This window comes from Genypterus blacodes, unplaced genomic scaffold, assembly GCF_046128005.1.
Source record: "Genypterus blacodes isolate CSIRO-AG114 ecotype Tasmania unplaced genomic scaffold, CSIRO-AGI_Gbla_v1 ptg000007l_1, whole genome shotgun sequence".
NCBI lineage: Eukaryota > Metazoa > Chordata > Actinopteri > Ophidiiformes > Ophidiidae > Genypterus > Genypterus blacodes.
Genome location: NW_027466821.1, coordinates 2,196,949 through 2,218,355, shown reverse-complemented (window position 1 = coordinate 2,218,355; position 21,407 = coordinate 2,196,949). Strand labels below are relative to the sequence as shown.

The 21,407-nt window shown below is 45.0% G+C and overlaps 1 protein-coding gene across 1 annotated transcript; it reads left to right on the top strand.

Moving 5' to 3' along the window:
* The first annotated feature begins 6,339 nt into the window (after positions 1-6,339).
* ifrd1 (interferon-related developmental regulator 1) lies at positions 6,340-11,906 on the top strand. Its single transcript, XM_076152107.1, has 12 exons — positions 6,340-6,563; positions 7,991-8,092; positions 8,658-8,739; positions 9,323-9,447; positions 9,555-9,712; positions 9,888-9,938; positions 10,039-10,217; positions 10,313-10,421; positions 10,517-10,651; positions 10,792-10,920; positions 11,211-11,306; positions 11,422-11,906. Exons 1-12 carry the CDS (start codon positions 6,533-6,535, stop codon positions 11,506-11,508), a joined length of 1,284 nt encoding a protein of 427 aa, XP_076008222.1. The 5' UTR covers positions 6,340-6,532; the 3' UTR covers positions 11,509-11,906.
* Positions 11,907-21,407: the final 9,501 nt, after the last annotated feature.

Below are 21,407 nucleotides of genomic sequence, written 5' to 3'. Positions count from 1 at the left end.
AGCCACCGCGCCGAATCCAAAGAGTAACACGAGTCCCTCCTGTTGATGTAAATGTGATCTCAAAATAGGACTCAGGTTGTAATCTGTTCCCTGTGATGAACAGATGTACTGTATAAAGATATGGCCTCAAAATACCGCAACTATCCGAATATTTAAATAACTTGACAATTTCCTATCGTAGCTGTCATGAACTATCATCCCGTGCGATGCTTGCCCCTGTCTCCACTCTATGAAAGACCCAGTATGCTCTCTTCTTTCTGCTACGCCACGATGAGGCCTTGACGTCTTTGCTTTACTCCAGCAGGCCTCTGCCATACAACAATCCGCTCACTGTCCTTCCCCGAGAATGGATTATTATAGGCACGAAAATGGATTTGCACTGGCCGAGAAGGACGGCGTGTACACTGAGTGGTATGGTAAACAAGGCGGCACTCATACTCCCCCCCCCTGCCCCCTTCACTGTGAATGGATTCTCATAAATCCGTACAACCAAATCTGTCCTCTTGTGACACGTCAGTGCGGGAGGCTGAGAGCACACGCCGAGATTTACTACAAGCACAGCTGATGGCGCCATAAAATATCACCCTGAGGCAACCTCTGACATATTTGTTCTTGTTTACACTACAGCAAGTAAGGGAAAGCTGGCATAGTACTCCACATCTCCATACCCGACGTGGATCCTGGGAATAAGGCAGCGTACACCAAGGACAGGTCAGCAGTCTATGCCAGGGCCAAGACACACACACAGACACACACTCTGTTTCAAATTCACAGCAACACTTCAGTTCAATTCATCTAACCTGGGTGTCTTTGGACTGTGGGAGTGAACGCATGCAGCAGGGGGGACGTGGGCGAACATTCAAACTCATAACCACCTAACACCTGATGTGCATATTTGATGTGGTGTGGGCTGATGAAAAGGACATATTCTGTCTGTAGTTCAACCTTAAACGTAACATTTTCAAGCTCAAAGCTGAACTAAACAAGCGACAACCCCTGAACCGCTCAGTCAGTCGGGAGGGTGAACTCTCCAAAGCCTCCTGAAAGCACCTTTGTATAACAGGTCGGCTATTTTAAATACTTCCCTTCCTGCTTTTTTCCGCTATCTCTTGCACTGAGGAGGAAGGAGGAAATAGAGAAAATTCCGGTAATAGAAAAGGGGTTTTTCAGGTGAAATGGAACTGGATCTCGTCGCTCAGCTCATCAGACAATGGCAGCTACTTATGGCGAGGCAGCAGGTAATGAGCGCTGCGGATGAGGACATTACCTCCCGTGCAAAGCCATCAGAGCGACCACCAGCCACTAAATGTGTTTAATCTATTCAATCAGATGACCACATGACAAAAGCAGTATCTTATCAGGTGTGTGTGTGTGTGTGTGTGTGTGTGTGTGTGTGTGTGTGTGTGTGTGTGTGTGTGTGTGTGTGTGTGTGTGTGTGTGTGTGTGTGTGTGTCCTTGCAGAAGCTTAATGGATATTTCCCAGGACTCAGATAAGCCTATACCTGCAGCGCAAAGTGATTTCAGTGCAGATTCTTATTGGGCTTCTTTCTGCAGCAAACTTTTTGCAACTCATCTCATTTCCAGGAATAGATGAAGAGAAACCAATGTGCAAAATTTTGTAAGAGTCGTTTTCATTGCGTGACTGTGTTTGAAACAGATTTAGCCATTCAAAGAGACTCTGTGACACGGAGGCTTTCTGCCCTGTGATGGGGGTTTGAAGCTGAGATGAAAAGGCAGAACGGAGTTGAGGCATTCAGGTCTTTTTGACCACCCTTCCCCCCAACTCACTCTCTCTCTCTCACTCTCTCTCTCTCCTTTCATTCTATTTTTTTCTCTTTGATCAATTAAATTCCATGTTAGAGATCTTGGTAGAGCCATAGCTCACCACAAAGTCAGAACAAAGGCCTCCCTCTCCATCTCTCCCTCTCCCTCTGTGCATACAGGGCAGTGCAAACATATTGAACTTTCTTGAAAAGGCCGACGGATTGAGACTGAAGTCGAAAAGGAAAAATGTGTTTCAGCTATTAGAGAGGTCATCGCAATCACAGGAGCTTATCCTGGCAGTCGGAGTGAGCTCTGTGATAAACTGTAACCTTTCTGAACCTTTCGCAAACACAAAAAAACAACATGGCAGGCAGCCAAAGACTAAGACTGTAATTAGGAGGTGGATGTTCTAATTTGAGCTCTCTGGCTGAATTAACTGGCTGTTGTTTTGACTGCTGAACAGCGCGGAAGAGATGATAAATAATTTCAATGTTTAATTAGGGAAATTGGTGTCTAAAAGCAGAGTGGAGCTGATGCCAATTTATACTGTTTTGTTGAACAGGTCAAATCGAGTGAAAATAGGTATATTAAGAGTGTTAGTTCACACAAAGATAAGACAGGAAAAGTGTAAACATGTAATGATCCCTGCGGGGGCTGTTGCCTCGGTAGATAACAGGCAACAGTAAGTAAGTTGAAGCGGAACACTGAAACACCGGCACATAAATATGCACGACTGAAAGTATCAAAAGTTATGAACTTGCAACATTACAAGGCCTCTGACTTAATACTGAGTCCCTGAGCAGAAACACGGCTAAATGAATCAGAGGAATGAGATTTTGTGATGTGGATACGTGCATGCTGAATTAGATTACAGCTCTGTTCTATATTTGCAAGATGCAGAGGATACAAAACAATGAATAAAAGAAATGAAATACATGTTTGCATGTGGCATTAAGATGACAATGCATGCAGGCTGGCAGTGCCTTGCTTGATAGAACCTGGTCACCTTGGTTAAAATACTGCCGTCAGATGTTATTGTCAGGGATTAGCTCCTGTTCAACTAAATTTCAAAGACTTCGCTGCCCAGGGTGTTTTGACATTGTGTTTCCATCAGCTTTGCCCACAGAACATTGTCAAACACACACACACACACACACACACACACACACATTACACACACACACACACACACACACACACACAGACACCTTTGCAGCTTAAGCCACGAAGCCTCACCACATCGCTTCAGGCCATGTCATTTTATGAATTATTTAAAGACAGTAGCTGTAGCGTTGCATGAGAAATTAATATTCAGTCTTTTTCTGTTCTCTGCTGTCAGGGCTCACTCTCTAGCTCACTCTCTCACTCTTGCCCCCCCCCCCCGCCCCCCGCCCCACGCCCCTTCCTCTGTCTATCTGTTATTTGGGTAATGATCTGTATTCCTCTGGCATTAGGTTGGTCAAGGCCGATGTCCACTGGTGCAACGTGCCTGGCACGCTGAGTGAGGTTAGACTGGGCTGCTCTGTTTCCCCTCACCCTTACACTAATTTACTGGCCATCTCTCTCTGTCTCTCCCTTCCTCACTCTCTTTCTCTCTGTCTCTGTCTCCCACAGTGCTTACAGAATTAACTAAAAACAGGGCTACACTCTGTGCCCAAGCTATCGCAAGAGAATAACATAATAAAACACAGCCATTCCAGTGGTTGTGGCTATTTGATGTTCGTTTTTCACGGCGCGCTCCACTCCATTAAACGTTTAAAGCACGACGCAGCCCAGCAGTGAGCACAGTTCACTGGCTCTATAAATTATGCATCAAAAACACATCTCCGGGTATTGAAGCTACAGTGTATTGAAGTGATGGCAGCGAGTCTTTTGAATTTTAAAAAGAATGGCTCCCCCTAGTGCCCAAGTCAGTCAGGGGGTTTGTTGACGCTGAGGCCTTGTCAAAGCAATGCAAGCTGTACATTAACCACATTTCTAAACTGTAAAGCAGCTTTGGTGGGAAAATGTGATACTGCTGCAGTGACATAATACCTCAGACACACTCACCGCTCCATTCTGGGCGTCAGATGAGGCTTGAAACGGGCCGGCATTGCACACTATGACCACCTTGGCTCATTTCTTCCCATCTTCTTCATTTCAGTCTGTCCTCTATCCCCAAAACACCCACAATATGGATCTTGTGAAGGGTGATAATAAATTCTGTCTGCATCCTCGTGAGCTAATTTATGAGGACTGTTACACGCAAGTGGATTCCTCAGTGCTGCCATACTGATGAGAATCAGAATTAGGATGTTAAAACACATTTTGAGAGATACATTAGTTTGTCTTTCATCCTCGTATCTCACAGAGTTTTGAAACACTTACACTGGCATCAGCCCATTGCTTCAATAACTCACAGGCCATGAGTTGAATATAGAACTATGGATGTGGATTAAGATAGATGATATTTTGAATATAACAATCGGGTTCAATCAATCACTTCTTTTCAGTAAATTTTGTAAAAATGTGAATGTCTATATGAGACGTAGATGCTTCATAAGGTCTTCAATGAGAATTTCAGTCAATTGGATACATTTTAAGGTATTAAAATGTGTATTGCTTTCAGAATCAGTTCAAATGAGTTACCAAATCTCTTTGTAACTCAATACAGCTGACAAAAACAATACAAACTAATTTTTGAGCAGTGAGGAAAAATGTTGCAGCTCTATTTAGGATTGTAAAAAAAACACATCTATTTAAAAATCAAGGACAAGAAAATGGAACATTTTACTTCAGATTGAATCTCACACTCCACTTAGTACAAATCACTTTTTACGCAGTATGAATTATTAAAGCTTGATGCTCCACGCAGGACAGCAGTTCTGTCCAAACACTGTCCCAAGGGCTACCTACTGTATGTCCCCTCCCACAGATGACATACAGATGCAGTTTTCTCATGGGCCGTATTAAAGGTAGGCTGTTAGTCAGAGCAGGGACCCAGGTAGAGAAACGCAAGAGTGAGAAATACTGCAGATCTCTTACATATAAAGTAGTACTGGTGGAGGAAAAGGACAATCCACAACAATCTTTTAAAAGTAAAGATTAGATGTGATGTGATTTTGTTTAAAGTGTTATAGATTTACTCTGTGTGCATCTTTATGCAAACACTTTGACTTATGCAATTTGTTGAATCTTGTGGGTGAAACTTTTTTTGGTGAATTTCAATAGAGAAGACATTTGGGGGAGGCTGTATGTGATTTGTTTATTCAAGATTTATATTGCTTTTCTGCGTAATCCTGCTTTGATATTGGAATGTCATCTTTATTTTTCTTTGTTTGCTCTTAAATTTGCACTGAAATGAAATTTCATCAGGATTATCTGATGGCGTTTACGGCTGTCGGTTGTCCGTGATGGTGTTTTGATTCTGAGCTTACCTACTTACCTAAGAGCGCTTGAGATTGCTGGTGCTTTCTCCTGCAAAGGAAACACACAATGGAACCTGATAAGAGCATGATAAAAAAACAACTTCCCTTAGAGGCAAAAACTTGATGACAAAGATCAGACTGCAGGAGTGTTTGTCTTGGGGGCCAGTGTGTCCTCCCAATCATCTTGTGCAATCATAATGAGAGTACGCTCTGAATTTTGCATGCCCACAGCTCCAATTTCAGAGCTGCCAGGAGCGGTGTTAGCAACATTCTCACCATCAATATCATTCTTTGTATAACCAATAAGAATGGCGGTAAATTATTTCTAGCCTGTCAAACAAAAGAGTGGCTGACATTGTTGTAGTGATATGGATTACTTATCAGAAGAGATTTAGCTTTAAATTTGGGGGGAAATCCAGTCAACTAAAGGAACTGTTTTGTGACCTTTAAACTCTTGGCACAGCATATAGATCAAAGTTCTTCCAAATGGAATGACATAAATCAATTTAAACATCTCTGACAGTCTCAACAAAGAACATTGTCAGCTTGATAAAGCACATATGAAACAGGGGACTGCTACAGAAACAAGTTTACAGAGATATATGGCTGTAGAATGAGTTTTGAGTTCATGTTCAAACAGTCTATTCAAGTAACTGTAAACTTTCACCTTGGAAAACAGCCAATGATTCCATGTGAGATTTAATTGTCACACTGCAAACAGTAAAACTGCAAGCTGACAACCGAAATACGCCCCAAACCAATAACTTCAAACGCGTGAGTTGAATATGTTACACCTCAGTAGGTTTCAAACTTTAACCTCTGAACGAACAAAAACAAATGAGTCATTAACTCTAATGAACCAAATTACAAAAACCTAATCTATCTGTCGTGGCGTAAGACGGGGCATATCTCTTTCCTTTCCTCACCTTAAGTATAATTATAGCTCACCGATCTGTGATTAAACAATAATTCAATCAATGTGTGAGGTTATTGTGCTTATTTTAGCTCAACGTGACTAGCAGCATGTGTACGTTTGATCAAATACAGCCTTTCTATCAGTGACGTCACGTGCGAACCCACGCGTCGCTTGTTCCCTTTCCCGGATTGGACAACCGTGCCGGGAAACCTCCACGTGACATGTCTGCCGGTATAAGTACAGAGCACCGCCCGCTATTTACGTAGCCCTGGTTTTATGAGGGAAAATGAATCGTCTCAGCCAACACTCTTTCTCCAAGATCGCTTTCAATTCCTTTTTATCTACTGTGCCACGGGAATATTTTCGTTTTTCGAGACAATATAATAAAAGCTGGTCGTGTATTGGCTGATTTTGGGTCCAGCGTTTTGCATTTGTCTGCACGAAGATGCCGAGATCCAAGAAGAAGAACAACAGGGGTAAGTAAGCGCGCGGCCGCAGTGTTTTGGCCTTGCTGCTTTTGCTAGCTGACGGGAGTTGTAGTTCTTTTGGTGTTACTGCCACATTACGTTAGCATAAACGTGTTTGTACTATGGACTACAAACGTAAGTGTGTTTGTGTGGCCTGTGAAGAAGGACGAAGCTAACTTGCCCCGGTTACACAAAGCATTGTTGATACCGGCGACACATGCTATCATATTGTAGCACTGCTCTTTACATTTCAATGTATCTGTGAAAAACGCTTATCTTTAACGCGAAGCCTACTTTGGAGTCAACTAATATGCCGGATCGACGCTAATACGTGTTTAGCCATCTTCGTGGCTAGCTACACTCTTTGCCGTTACCGTGCTATCTAAAGCAAATACATGTCATTTAACAAAACACATCCTAGAAGCGGTTTAGTGTTGTGGCTATTTAAGGTTGGGGGTTTGTTTTGGAGCCGTGTATAGCCGGAAATTCCGCACTCAATGAAGAAATGGAAAATAGGCGGCGCCCGGTTTCTCTGAAATCAGCTGTTCGGGAGGAGAAAGTCCACGGCCACGTCAACAACACGGCCGTAACACGTTAAAGTGGCCGTTGCCGGGACATAGCGACCTCGTAAATCAACTGACCTCAAATTATTGTGACTCGAACTCTCCCGTCTGGTTTATTGTTATTGTTGGTAACGCGTGATTGTTGTTCCTAGGCCGGGTAGCCAACATGTCTGCCAGAAGTGAGTTCAATTCAGGTCAGAGCAGAGACTGCAGACTCCCAAACCCGAGTCGCCCCAGTCGAGACAAACATGCCAACAGTTCGCGAATTATTGTGTAGAAACGTCTACTCAATCAAATCTCTTAAGAAATAGAGGTTGTCACACCATTTTTAGCTGTGAATCTTCACACTGCTTACACAGATGTGTGAACCACTCAAAGCGTTGGAAGCTATTCAAGTATTGTCATATTGCAACGTGTCAAGAAATGGTAGTTCAGCTTTTTACCAACCAGTCAGCCTCCAAACTCATGATCACTTAAATGATCTGGCATCGATTTAAAGTTGCAGAACCCCATGTGTCCTGTCCATCTCATGAGACGTGATTAGATACCATGAACTAGTTGTGCAGACTGTTTGTGTCACGTTGTCTGTCTCTCTGTGTGTGTGTATCGTGTCATGGCAGCCCACAACCAACCTGAACATTATGTCATGTTTACACAGCCTCGACCCTCACAGTACTGCGGGTGTTCATCAGAGATAAAGCACCACAAACATTGAAAAGGCAGATTAGATAACTTAATACTTTCCACATCACCTGGGCGCCGTCTTGGTTACATAACGAGCTCACACAGACCTCCGCCACATTGTTACAGCACCCGATTTGATAAGGCTCAACCGTTATGTCTGACATGTGTGTGTTTGTGTGTGTTTTCCAGGGGGCCACGGAGCTGTGCAGCCCTTCAGTGATGAGGACGCCTCCATAGAGACCCTCAGCCATTGCAGCAGTTTCAGTGACTCTGCGAGCGTCGCCGATGAAGGTGTGTGTGTGTGCGCGTTTCCAACTTTTGTCCCCCCGTATCACCGTCTGAATCAACATGTTCGTTGACGCTTCTGGGTACAAAGGTTTGCTGTGCTGCATTGGGTTTGAGTTCTAACTAGGCACAAGTGTTTTGGTATGAATTAATTTCCCAAACAATGCCAACACTTTCAAACGGAGTGGCTGTGACTTCTTGCATTCCGTGTCCCCGTTGACCCTGCTGCTGTGTGAGTCTGGGAAGCTGCTGAGAAAGCCTCAACCTCTCTCACCCAAGACATTATCTCCCTTGTCATAACGGGAATAGATTAATAAACCCCATAACTCTCTTTCATCGAGCTGTGCCTCTGACCCGGCCTGTGTAGTGCCAGAGATGAAACACAGCCGTTAAAGTGTTATTAGTTCCACCTACTTTTGAAAGTCAAAATGTCTGCTCTGTTAATGTTCAGCATTGCAAAGCCTGAAGCCATTCGAATCTTTAAGAATATGTTTTAGGACGAGTAATGCATACTGTTGTCCATCGGGTGAGTTTCCTCTGACGTTGTGTTATTGTGTTGTGTTGCTGCCAGGCGGGGAGGCCAGTGAGGACGTGGCCCAGGAGGACTTCCAGTACAAGCTGAAGGGGTTCATCGACAGCACGGTGGACAAGAGGTACCAAGTCCACACACACTGTCCACACACACTGTCCATTCTATCAGCTGATTGGCCTTTTTGTTTCTAGGCGTAAGGTTTGAGATTGGATTGCATGCTGACTATATTCATGTTGCAGTAAGGATGAACCTTTAGCACCACTTCACCACCTAAACAACTCCAAGTATCACATTTTAAGCTTAATGGATCTGCAACACAATAATGCTGTCAGCTTAAACCGGTCCATTGACTCATTCGTGTGTGTGTGTGTGTGTGTGTGTGTGTGTGTGTGTGTGTGTGTGTGTGTGTGTGTGTGTGTGTGTGTGTGTGTGTGTGTGTGTGTGTGTGTGTGTGTGTGTGTGTGTGTGTGTGTGTGTGTGTGTGTGTGTGTGTGTGTGTGTGTGTGTGTGTGTGTGTGTGTGTGTGTGTGTGTGTGTGTGTGTGTGTCACACAAACACACACGCGGGTTCCTCCTTAACATAATGGATTTCTTACATCTCGTTGTCGGGCACCACCTGCCCTCCAGCCGTCTGTTTATACCAAAATCAGTTTTCCAATATCTGTGTAATATAGATAATGACTGTTTCTCGACTCGTTTCCTCAGCGCCAAGACCCGACAGGGGGCGCTGGACGGGCTTAAGACGGCTATGGCCACCCGGATACTGTACGAGTTCATCTCTGAGAGAAGGATGACCATCACAGACAGCATCGAACGCTGCCTCAAGAAAGGTAAACAATCAGTTTCAACACCTAACTGTCATCAAGTGGGAGCGAATCTGCACTGACGTCAGAACCAGGGGGGAGAAAAGTAACGGCCAGTCTTCTCTCGCTCTCAGGCAAAGGTGAGGAGCAGCGGGCAGCGGCTTCTTTGGCCTGCCTTCTGTGTATCCAGCTGGGCTCGGGCATCGAGAGCGAAGAGGTGTTCAAGACCCTCAAACCCATCTTCAAAACAATCCTGGCAGATGGAACAGCCAACTTGCAAGCCAGACACGCTGTGAGTATCTGATACAGGCAGTAACAGAGAAACGCTACAGAACAATGCTCACAAAGTCTGATATATTGTGGCTGACTAACCTGACAAGTTGGACGGTACACTGATGGGGTCAGAGAGTGATCAGAATTTGATCCATTGCATCTCTAACAAGCTTTATATTCTGTTTCTGCTGCAGGTGGCGACCAGTCTGGGCCTTTGTACTTTTGTTGCTGAGGATGACATCCTGGTAAGTTCTTGATCATTTGTAGTGTCTGGTTCATGGTGATGAGACGGAGGCTTGTCTCTGGAGTGCCTGATGTGCAATCTGTGCCTCTGCCCTTCTCTAGGACGTTCACTCCACCATGGAGTGCTTTGAGAACCTGTTTACCCGATCCTACGCCAGGGAGGACGGCACCTGTCCCTCCATGAGCCCCCAGACATCCCAGCTCCACACCAACGCTCTGCTGTCCTGGGCACTCCTGCTCACCATCTGCACTGCCAGCCAGATCAAGGACATCCTGCGCAAGTAAGAGCCACTGACGGGTCACAAGTTATTGCTCCTGGCGCACCAAAAGATCTCTAGGTGTAGATTTTGTTGTTTATGTGCGTCTTGTTGTGCAGACACCTGCCAAAACTGCCACGGTTGCTGGAGAGTGACGATGTCAACATGAGAATTGCTGCAGGAGAGACCATTGCCCTGCTGTTTGAACTGGCCAGAGACATGGATTCTGTAAGTTCACTTCAGCGCTGTTGTATTAAATGGTTTCTTTCCCCCTCCTCCTTCAGCTGTTTGTGAATGCATTTTTTTCCCTCGTCTCCCTCTAGGACTACGAGTTTGAGGAGTGGGATGAACTGTGCGATAAGCTGACCGCTCTGGCCACCGACTGCAACAAACACAGAGCCAAGGTGGACAAGAGGAAGCAGCGCTCTGTGTTCAGAGACATACTCAAGGCCGTGGAGGTGAGCGCTCAGGGTCGTCTCGCCCGCTCTGCTCTGCTTGCACTTTTGTATTTTCTGCACTTTTTCCTCTGATAAACGTCGAGCCACAAATGCACCGTTGAGCTCCCGGTGATTGTTCTTACCTCTCTGCGTTGATCCAGGAGGGCGACTTCCAGTCAGAGACCATTCGCTTCGGGACGGAGCGCATGATCATAGACAGCTGGGTCAGAAAGAGGACGTATGATACCTTCAGGGAGTTTGTGGGCTCCGGCATGAACTACCACCTACAGGTACCTTCAGTCCTCCATGTCACGCCTTAAATCTACCTGCTTTGACAAGGGAAGCATCAATACTTTCCAGAGTATTAGGCTATTCAGCTAAATAAGGGGTTAAACAGAACAGAATGGTCTATGACACTGCAGCACCGTGACTCATTTCATCTATCATGTCCACCAGCCAGCTTTTCTTATAGTGAAGATGAGCGGACGGTGTAGAAGTTAGTAAAGCGTTGTATGGTTTTTGTCCTTGATCCTTGGTGGACCTGTTGTTTAATTTATTTCAAAACGTGTCTCCAATCCAGGCAAATGAATTCATAAGAGACGTGTTTGAACTGGGACCACCCATGCTGATTGATTCCGCCACAATGAAGGCCATGAAAATCTCTCGCTTTGAAAGGGTATGTATCGTCTGCGCGCGTGTGTGTGTGCATATGTTCTCCCCTCTTGCTTTTCTACTCATGAATCTCAGTGTGTGCGTGCATTTTCTTACTTTATTCCTTCTTCCTCCGGCAGCATCTGTACAACGCGGCCGCCTTCAAGGCCCGGACCAAGGCCAGGAGCAAGTTCAGGGACAAGAGGGTGGACGTTGGAGAATTTTAAATATTTTTGTTGATTTGACCTATTTATCAGCCTTCCCTGCTTTCTTTTCCTAACCCCTTAAGGACTCTCATGCCTTTGCAATACTGTACCCAGATTTGAAATATCTATATTAATGTGTTGTGTATATGTAGTTTATATTAGCTTTTTGTTGACATGTTAATATAATGTGCATCACATGTTCTTTTGGAACATTCATGGTTTAATTTACCCACCTGTAGTCTTGCACCACATAGTTCTGAAACATTCTCACCTTAACCCTTTAACGTATTTGTGATAAGTTGCACCATCAGCAGGTTATTTCTGTAAAACATTTGCTGTATGTGGTCGTATTTTAGTATTGGGAATACTGTTAAGGGTGCAGAGGGTAAAATAAATACTGAAATGCTGTTAGAAGATCATCTCTCCTCTTTGTTCATTTATTCAATTTGCTAAGCTGTGCTGCAGGAGACCCTTGATAGAAGTTGGCCTTGTTTGTTAAACAGAAATCTCAGCGCTTGGCAGATATATTAAGGTCATTTTGTGGAAAATGGGGCAGTAAAATTGTTAGTTACTGCTACTTCAAAGTGAGGGATCTTGCAGCCAGGGCGACGGTGGAGTTAAGGTGACGGTGACTGAGAAGCAGGCCGCCCTGCACTTACCAAAATGAATGCCACTCTCGGGATGGGGATACAAGTTTGTCAGTTGTGAAACTATTGTTGGAGCACATGGGAGGGGGGAGGAAATGGAGGTCGATCCTCTGCTGCACACCTTTATATTTACTCCCTCAGGTCCCCGCTTGATGGCTGCTGCCTTTATAGAGCAGTAAAAATAGAGCATAACGGCAGAGAATGTCGCATGATAAAGGTAAACGTCACCCAGCTACAAGTAGTCTCATCAATAATGTTGCCCGTTACTGTGGAGCTGGAACACACACACAGCTGCGCCTAATCAATTCTGCCATTCAACCGCTACATACCTCAGGTGAAACAATTTTACCTTTAGGGGCGAACGGCGACACATTTCTGAAGTCCGGGCTGTTTACATAGTTCTGCACGTCACTTGCTGCGGCTCAAATTCCAAGACTGACAAATGAAAGTCGAGTCTCAAGTTTGAGTTTAGAAGTCATTGTGTTTGAAACCAGAATTTGGATCCGTTCTGTTCATCTACTGTACTTTGTCCAGGGATATCAACAATAGGGCCTCCATTAAAAAAAAACACCTCAAAACAAACATCTAAAACAGTGCAGACAGAGCAGATTATGAAATTATTTGGCATTTTGTTGTTGGGTACTACTGAGATACAGTGCGCCCTCTTGTGGCTGCTGTGGTTATTGCTTATGTCGGACTTGCTTATGTCCCAGGGACAAATTGTTTCTTTCAGTGCTATGCTGATGACACTGTGCTGTATCTTGGTATTTGTCGCATAGAAATACTGAAAGTCTAAATCATTTTATTTTCTCACATAATTTCTTCAATTCATCTGACATTTAACTGCAATTTTGACTTCTCTACGATGTTCATCTGATGAATACTGCACACCCTCTTTTTTTTTGTTCATTCGAGGCTCATTGCACATAATCGCCTCCACCTATCTTGAAAAAAAGCTAATTTCTCCTTTTATTTGTCATTTCCTTTGTTGTGGGCTGGTTTGATTTGCAGTCCGCCAGGGGAAAACAGCATTTCAAAGAAAGGAGAGATGCTGTCGTAGTGATCTTCCCCGGCTGTGAGTTCGAGAATTGATTTTTTTATTGGTTCAGTTTAAAGCTCTATACGAGTCGCAGTGCTGTCAAAGATGTGCTGACTCCTCACAAGGTGCCTGAAGATTCTTCTTGGCTGTTCTCAGATCGCCCACCAAGCATGACCTTGCCTTTGTCGTGGGCCCACACCTCTGTTAAACTCATTTTATATAAAAGGACAGAACTAGTGGATGGGTGCTTCCAGGGTGTCCATTCCTTTGTGGCTCAAGGGGCGACAATGTGCTACCAATCCTATAAAGAGCCTTAAGATCTGTTCATTCAAAGGACAATGGTTCTCAAACTGCGGTACGTGCACACTGGTGGTACCCGAACTGACCCTGAACAATGGAAATATATGAAAATTAACCATTATACCGCATTCTGTATGTATTGTTTACCAATGTGGCCACTTTGGTTGATTGTAATATAAGACTTAATAAGTTCCCTCTTAGGAATTTAGGCATTAGGAAACACTTATTACTTTGAAATAAACATGTCGGATTAGATCCTCTCCACCTTCTGTTCATTCTGTGAGATAGAAAGCGACGCGGGGACTGCTAATGGACTCTCTATTATTATTATTTGTATTCCATCGCCAGGCGTGGCAGAGAAAAACCATCAGCTTGCAATTAAGAGAGATAAACGAGGCTGAAACGAGTAAGAGCAGCGATAAGGTATCTTCAGCAGAATCAATACTGAGCTTCATTTGTGTGACTTTATACACTCGCTGCAATTTCGGAAGGCTGAATGTTCGTTCAAATTGTTCCTGCGTTGCTGTGCTGAGGGAGCTGTCGAAAGAAAACGATACATGTCACACGGGTGGGCTCAGCTTGATCAGTGGGCGTGTCGGGCGGACGCCACACCTAACCTGACTGTTGCCGTCGGCGATTCGACGTCGATGCTGTTATGGATATGAATATTCCTTTACAGCTAATTGACCTTTCGAGGTGATTGATTTTTGTAAAAGGGACGCCTTAACTATCACTGTTACTGCAACGGAATGCAACGTTGTGCGTGATTAGCAGGGATCCACTCACGCTGTAAACCAGCCGTTACCAAACGGCTGATTAGACTTCCCTTGTGTGTTTTTTCTCAGTTATTGCGCCGCACGTTGACAGCATAATGGGCCAAAGCCACACACACACACACACACGCACACACACACACACACACACACACACACACACACACACACACACACACACACACACACACATTCCTCCAGATGGATGCTTTTTTTCCACAGCTAACCAGGTTGATGTATTTATTCCACTTGCGTGCCTCTGGCGTCTCAGCAGCTGTTCCCGTGGCGTGGACTGTAGATCACAGCCATTTCTTCTTCGTCCGAGTGGTGCCTGACATCTCGCGTGCCACCCACCTATAATTCCCTCCGTCCCTCTTTCTCCTCCCCCCTACACAACATCTCCTTTTCCCCTCCCGCCCAGTTGCTGCCCGGAGCGAGGCGTCACCAGCAGCTATCATGGTGAAAAATGGATAGAGAGATTAGCAGCACTTTGTCACCCTGCTTTCTCCGTTGCAACACGACGAGGGGGCTTCTTGTTGCGACTGATAAAATGGCTGCTACCTGTGATGACTGCGATTATGCCGCGCACATTCATCAAGAGGACTATTTATCCTATTTTCTATCACTTTCTGTTTCTGAGTTACACGACTGCAGCAAATGAGATAGTGAGAACATGTTGCCTGTTGTGTTTGCATGGCTGATTCTCTCAGTCGTTACAGTTCCTGAGGGGTGTCGGGATCACTGAGATGACTCAACACTCAACCACCCTGCTCCTCGGGTCGGGTCCCAGGGGGGAACAGCCTCTTGTTATGTATCAGATCAGCTGTGGAATAATAATAGGCGAAATCCACTGGTGACAAGCCCGGGAAGAGACAGATGCACACACAGACACCCACATACACACACTTAGCCAAAGCAGAAAGCCCCTGGAGACTTGTGGAATGTGTGTGCATTTATTGACCGCTACAGATGTCTTGATACTGTGTATCGAACTACAACATACCAAGACGGAGGATGGATGACTTTCCAATATTTCTGATTTGATACAAAAACACCACAACGATGCAGCGTTTGTGTAGATTCTTTACCTACATGATGTGTCGACCAATGAGCGGAGACGGAGAGAGAAATGTCAGATGGAAGATATGAGCTGTTTCTGCAAGTGGAACATGTTGGAGCATAAATCCCAGTTCATACACTGATCCTGCTGTCCAGCTTTGATGCATAGGGACTGAGTTTGTCCAACATACTGACCTCCACCCTCTGAATGACAATCAGTTGACCAGTTTTCTGTATTTAGACTGAATCATTAAAGGGGAATAATTGGGATTTTGATACGTTTGCTTTTATAAACTGTATTAAACTCCAGAACAACACAACATTGGAAAACATACACACATACATGTCGTCATTTTTAATAACAGAAAACTTGACATTTACTGCACTTTCCGGCACACACAGAGGAGAAAATATCACACACAGAAAGCAGGAATCTCTTTTTTTCTGTTAACTTACAACGATGTTCAGCCCTCACACAAACAGAATGGAATATCATGGCTTCCAGCTATTTTCTGCTCTGTATCTGACCCTACAACAGCATCTAATTACACCACATGCTTTCCTGTGGTTTGTACCTGTTTGAGATCAGAAGGAATCAACTCCAACTGAAGCAGATCAGATGATGTGACGCTACCGAGGGTCAAAGGTCATGTTGTTAAATCAAAACCAGACCCCATGGCACTCGCTTTCATGCCATTACATAGGTTGCGATATTCAAAAGCAAGCAACCAAACATAAAGACACTCATTAGATGTTATAAAGATTTAGTACACGTTAAGGTTACACATTTATTTATGACAAACACGATCTCTCAGATATCACAAAGTTATCATATTTTCTGCAATCAGTCATTTATCTTCATGGAAGAGGTATTTACCGTCTTTACTTCATACTGTCAGAGAGTGTCTGTGTCTGTGTGTGCGTGTGTGTGTTAATATTGCTGCTGACGATGCACCTGTGCAGAATATCAGACTAATGATGATATCAAAGGGGGTGCAGTTTTAAACTCGACCAGATGGTGGCAGTTGTTCCCCACTAAGCTGTCTGGTACATCAACACATGAATAGACAGTAATCACCTCTGCACTTACAGCTGAGCATGACTGATTGCGTATGAATGATTCAATGGAACAGAAACGGCACATCGATGCATGTTCTCCTTTAACAACAACAATAATAATAATAATAATAACAGTAATAACACCCAGTTTATCGAAATACAGAAAAGAGAGAAAATAGCATTAAATGAAAACATGTCCACCCTGTGTGTGAGCTGAGGCATTCAGAGGTTTGATATCTGTGATGTGGGGCGAGTGTAGAAGAGTAAAGGCCACAATAAAACACAGGAACGACAAGACCATCCGATCGCTGAGTTCCATACGTTTCATTTGTTCCTCAGCAAAATGGCGTCAACCCTTTAACAGTATCTGTAAACCTGACACCATATGGAAACGTGTTGGTGGACTCAAGCGATACACACATTTTGTCAAGCTGTGCGCAGATGCATTGTAGCCCCCTCACGCTGTGTGACTCACACACTCACACACACACACACACACACACACACACACACACACACACACACACACACACACACACACACACACACTTCTCCCTCCCCCTTGTCTTCTCTTCCTCCATTATGTGGGCCAGTGAGAAGTGCAGGGCCCCCCATCAAAGCTGACAAATGTTAAGCGGATGATGCCAGAGAGTGGAGGCACAAGGGCCGCTTTCAAAGGAGGACGACGCCCGCCTGTCTCAACCCCTCCTCCTTCTCCAGAACTTTATTCTTCCTCTCGCACCAGGGAACCAAACACCAATTGCTTTGAAAAGTTCTGACAGCAGGTGAAAGGTTGAGAATCGCTGATTGGTCAGACTTGAAATAAAATGGATGGATAATTTCTAAATTTCGTTCTGACGCTTGGGAAGGCCGGGGCTCGTCTCGCCAGCGAAAGCGTTGACTCACGGCGTCTCACTGACAGGAAATGTGGAAATAGCGGGGCCGCCTTCCTGTCAGCTCCCACTATCAAGTTTTGCTTTAGGAACTCAGCTCAGCGCCTGCAGCTTTAAAATCACTCTGAACCTCACTGCACATCTCTGTCGCAACATGAAGTGAAAAGAGGAGTGACGGGTGGGTGACAGGATGACAGGTGGACCCAAAGGCGCAAAGGTCCATCTCTTGAATTCACAAAATCAGACGTTTGCTATTTTACGGCGTAATATCTGCGATCACCACTCAAGCTGTCTGCAGTCTGGTTTGATCTGATTGGTGCAGCAGCTGGAGCTGTTATGTGTATTTAACTGAGTAACTCTTTTTTAATCTTCTACACTTGCCTGACCAGCTTTAGTTCCTAGTTACTTAGCAACTTAAAATGCACTTTGATCATCATCCTGACCTAAACTTGTTTTCTTCACGACGGCAGGATTGCTCCTTTACTTTATTTGAAATATTACTATAAGTTTACTTTTAATTCTGTAAAATTGAATGAATCGAATTTGTTTATCTGTAAAGAAGTATTTTTCAAAGGATAGTAGCTACTTCTATATAAATAAAGGATTGGAGAACTTCTTCTATTGATAGTTAAGAGGCACTGGATGTACAATGTGATTAACCGTGTCTTGATTTAAGGTCAGGCTACATCTTTCAACGTACCGAAGCGCCTATCAGCATAAAGGGTGAAAGTCGGCCATTACAGCCCATAAATGTCCCTATAATCTGCAAACTGAAATCCCCAACATGTTGAAAAAACCTTTTTTTTCTGTACATCAGCTGATCTACCATTTCTTCCCCCCCCGCTCAATCCTCATTTATGCGGGCGCACACCTGCGTGAGGTCGCTGTCGTCCTCTCGCGTGTTTGCCGAGCAGGAGGGTAATAACGAATTCATGAGGTCACCCATTAATCTGTCAGTCACGGGACCAAAGTGGCCCGAGCTTCAGCCGCTCTCCCTTTCGGATTGCACGCAGCGGAATCAGAACGGACGTGGCGGCGTATGTGACAAATGCCAGGCTCCCTCACACACGACCTGCATACAGATGATTCTTTTTAAACACACAGCCGAACCAAACAACACCAAACACACACACAAATACACACACACACACACACACACACACACACACACACACACACGCACACACACACACACAAGCATGAACTCTAACACAACTGCGCACGCACACAAGCACAAAGACAACCCCTCCTATCACGCACACACACACTCACACACTCTCACACATCACACTACTCTTTCCCTTTGCTGAGCAGGTTGTTGCCAAGGCTCCGAATGAGCGAGTTGATTGGTTGCCTCTGCTCATCACTGTGGGAACTCACCAGTTGGATTGGCTGCTACTATAAGGGAAGCGTTTCAACACCCCCTCTCCCCCCCCCACACACACACACATACACACACACACACACCAGCCGCTGGATCTCTCCTCACACTCATTATCACCGCACACACCGTTCATCCAATTTAATTAGCTCGTCTTTGCAGTTGTGTGTGTGTTTTTTCCTCCTTCTTCTTCTTCTTCTTCTTCTTTTTGTTTGTGTTTTTTTTATCGTAGCAGACGAGGTGGTTTAAGGTGAATAAAGGGAGGGGGAATTGTTTTCCTTGTACAGAACCGTCCACATTATCATATGAATGATGATTCCAGGAAGAAACGATCACAGCAGGGTATTGATTCCCTCTAGTCTCTGCCTAAATGAGGTGAAGGGAGGCGTGTGTATGCAGTGGTAATATACTGTATATGCACCACAAGGACATAATCATAGAACACAAGAAGAAGAAGCCCCTGTAGACCAGCACACACACACACACACACACACACACACACACACACACACACACACACACACACAGTGCTCGTCTATGCTTTATATCCACTCATAAGCACCAATGACAAAATATGTCCTCATCCTCCGGGTGGAGTGTATTTGTCTGTGTGTGTGTGTGGGTGGGTGTGGGTGTGTGTTTGTCTAAATTGCGGCTGTGTATCTGCATGCATGGCTGCAAACTTGCGCGTACGCGTCACTGTGTGTTTGCATGCTTCGCGCCTCTGGCTGTGTGTGTGTGTGTGTGTGTGTGTGTGTGTGTGTGTGTGTGTGTGTGTGTGTGTGTGTGTGTGTGTGTGTGTGCATACTGCAATGTATGTGCTGAATTAAACAAGGTCACTCAGTGCAAGGCTGACTCCCACAGTCAACCCCCCCAATTGTGGCTGCTGTGAACGAGAAGGCATTTCCTTTCAAAAACCTGTTTCGGTTGGCTACGGCTACAATCACAGCTGAAGATTGCTCTTATTTCAAACCTGTTTTTGTTATTTTCCATCCGTTTGATAGTGTCAGGAATGTGTTGGACATAGTCAAAGATGCTAAACTAAAGGAATGCAGCCACTGCAACAAAGCCAAAGGTCCCGAGTTGCCCTGTTTACTTCTGTAACATAATGACATCATCATGTAACAAATCTGCCATCTTGCTATTGGCAGTTGGGAGCGCTGCTCAATGCTTTGAATTCAGACATCCTCTCAGCCTTTGTTGCCGCCAGTTTCCATAGCAGAACTGTTCCCCGATATCACTCAGTGTGCACAGAGGAGCTGCATCAAACGGAGATAGTAGCTCTGATGTGATTTCCCCCCACCACCCCATCGCTCAGGTCACATGTTATCAAGCCTTCCCGTCGCCGAATCTGTGTCAATAAAACAAAAAAATGCGCGACCCAGGCGACCATCATTCTCTCCTCCTGCTGGGCTTCCTTTTTCTCCTCCCCTCCACTGGTAAAAACACCAACTAGGACCACAAGCGAAGAAGAAGCCAATTATTGTCAGTTAGCTGTACGCCGTATATCTGTCATCCCTTTACTAGGCATTCAGGGCTCAAATGTATTTCATCATCATTTTTTACAAGGACCGGTGAATGTGTTGATGTTATTTATAGGCGGCCGTTTTCCCTTCCATCAGGGCTGTCACCCCCTCTCGCGTGTTTAGTGCACCACCACCACCTCCTCCTCCCCCTCCTCCTCCTCCTCCTCCCCAGGAAGCTCAGGCGTAATAACAGGAAACATTTCACTTTTCGCCGTGAGTACTTGTGTGTTGTCAGCGTAGGGCAGATCTGCTCTCTATCAGCGTCAACGCCCGGGATGTATAGAAAGCGTTCAATGCAGGCCGTACATCTCCTCGTGTAAATGTAAGTAACACTCACCCACACTGGTCGATGCAGCGTACGTTCCACAGATATGAATATTTCACACCGGTTATACAATCAAAGGCGTCTGAGAGGTCAGGCGAGCGGTTAATCACGCATTCTGTGAGTGCGGCGCACACCTGATTTATTATGCCTCCTTTCCTTGTGTGTCATCAAATGTGTGTCATTGTGTGCGGATGTGAGCGTGTGTGACCTGATTTGATTGCGTTGTCTGTGCAATACTAATGCAAATGTGGCTGGCAGCAGCATCATTACTGTCCAACTCAAGCCAGCCACGTACACAGACATGTCACCCAACCTCGCCTTCCCTCTCAGCATCGTTAATAAAGTTATTCTGAAGTTGCGACATGGGAAGGATGTGGACGCAGAATCAAGATAACAATAACACTTTCATGCAAGTCCAGACAGACGGCGTTATCGCTCCATCACTTATCCAGATACAGAGATGCAGCACCAACAAACTGCACCGGTGATAAAGAAGAGAGAGTTCCAGTTATTTGCAGTAAGCTGTGTATATTACACAGCTCTTATGAAACAGATAAATCCATAGAGCAAGAGAGACAACCCTGATGAAGGATGGTACAGAGTGTGCAGTGGCGTTATCCAGCTCTCACTCTCGACACGATCAACAACGCGAAGGATGGAGCGGCTGATGTAGCGACAAACGGTTTCCATGGAGGCAGAGACGTCGGTGTTGTCGTCGTCTGACACCTTTCATTTTTGGAGGTGCCCTGGTCAACGTGTCTCTCGGCTGTGTCTTTGTGTCACCGCCTCCTCCTTTTTCATGAAGCGCAGCTGTATCCAGTGCTGTCGAGTGTCTTCAGTTGATGAATGGATTACTTCATATGAAACAAAACAATCCATGTGAATGAGTTGCTTTCATTTTCCTGCAGCGTCCTGTGC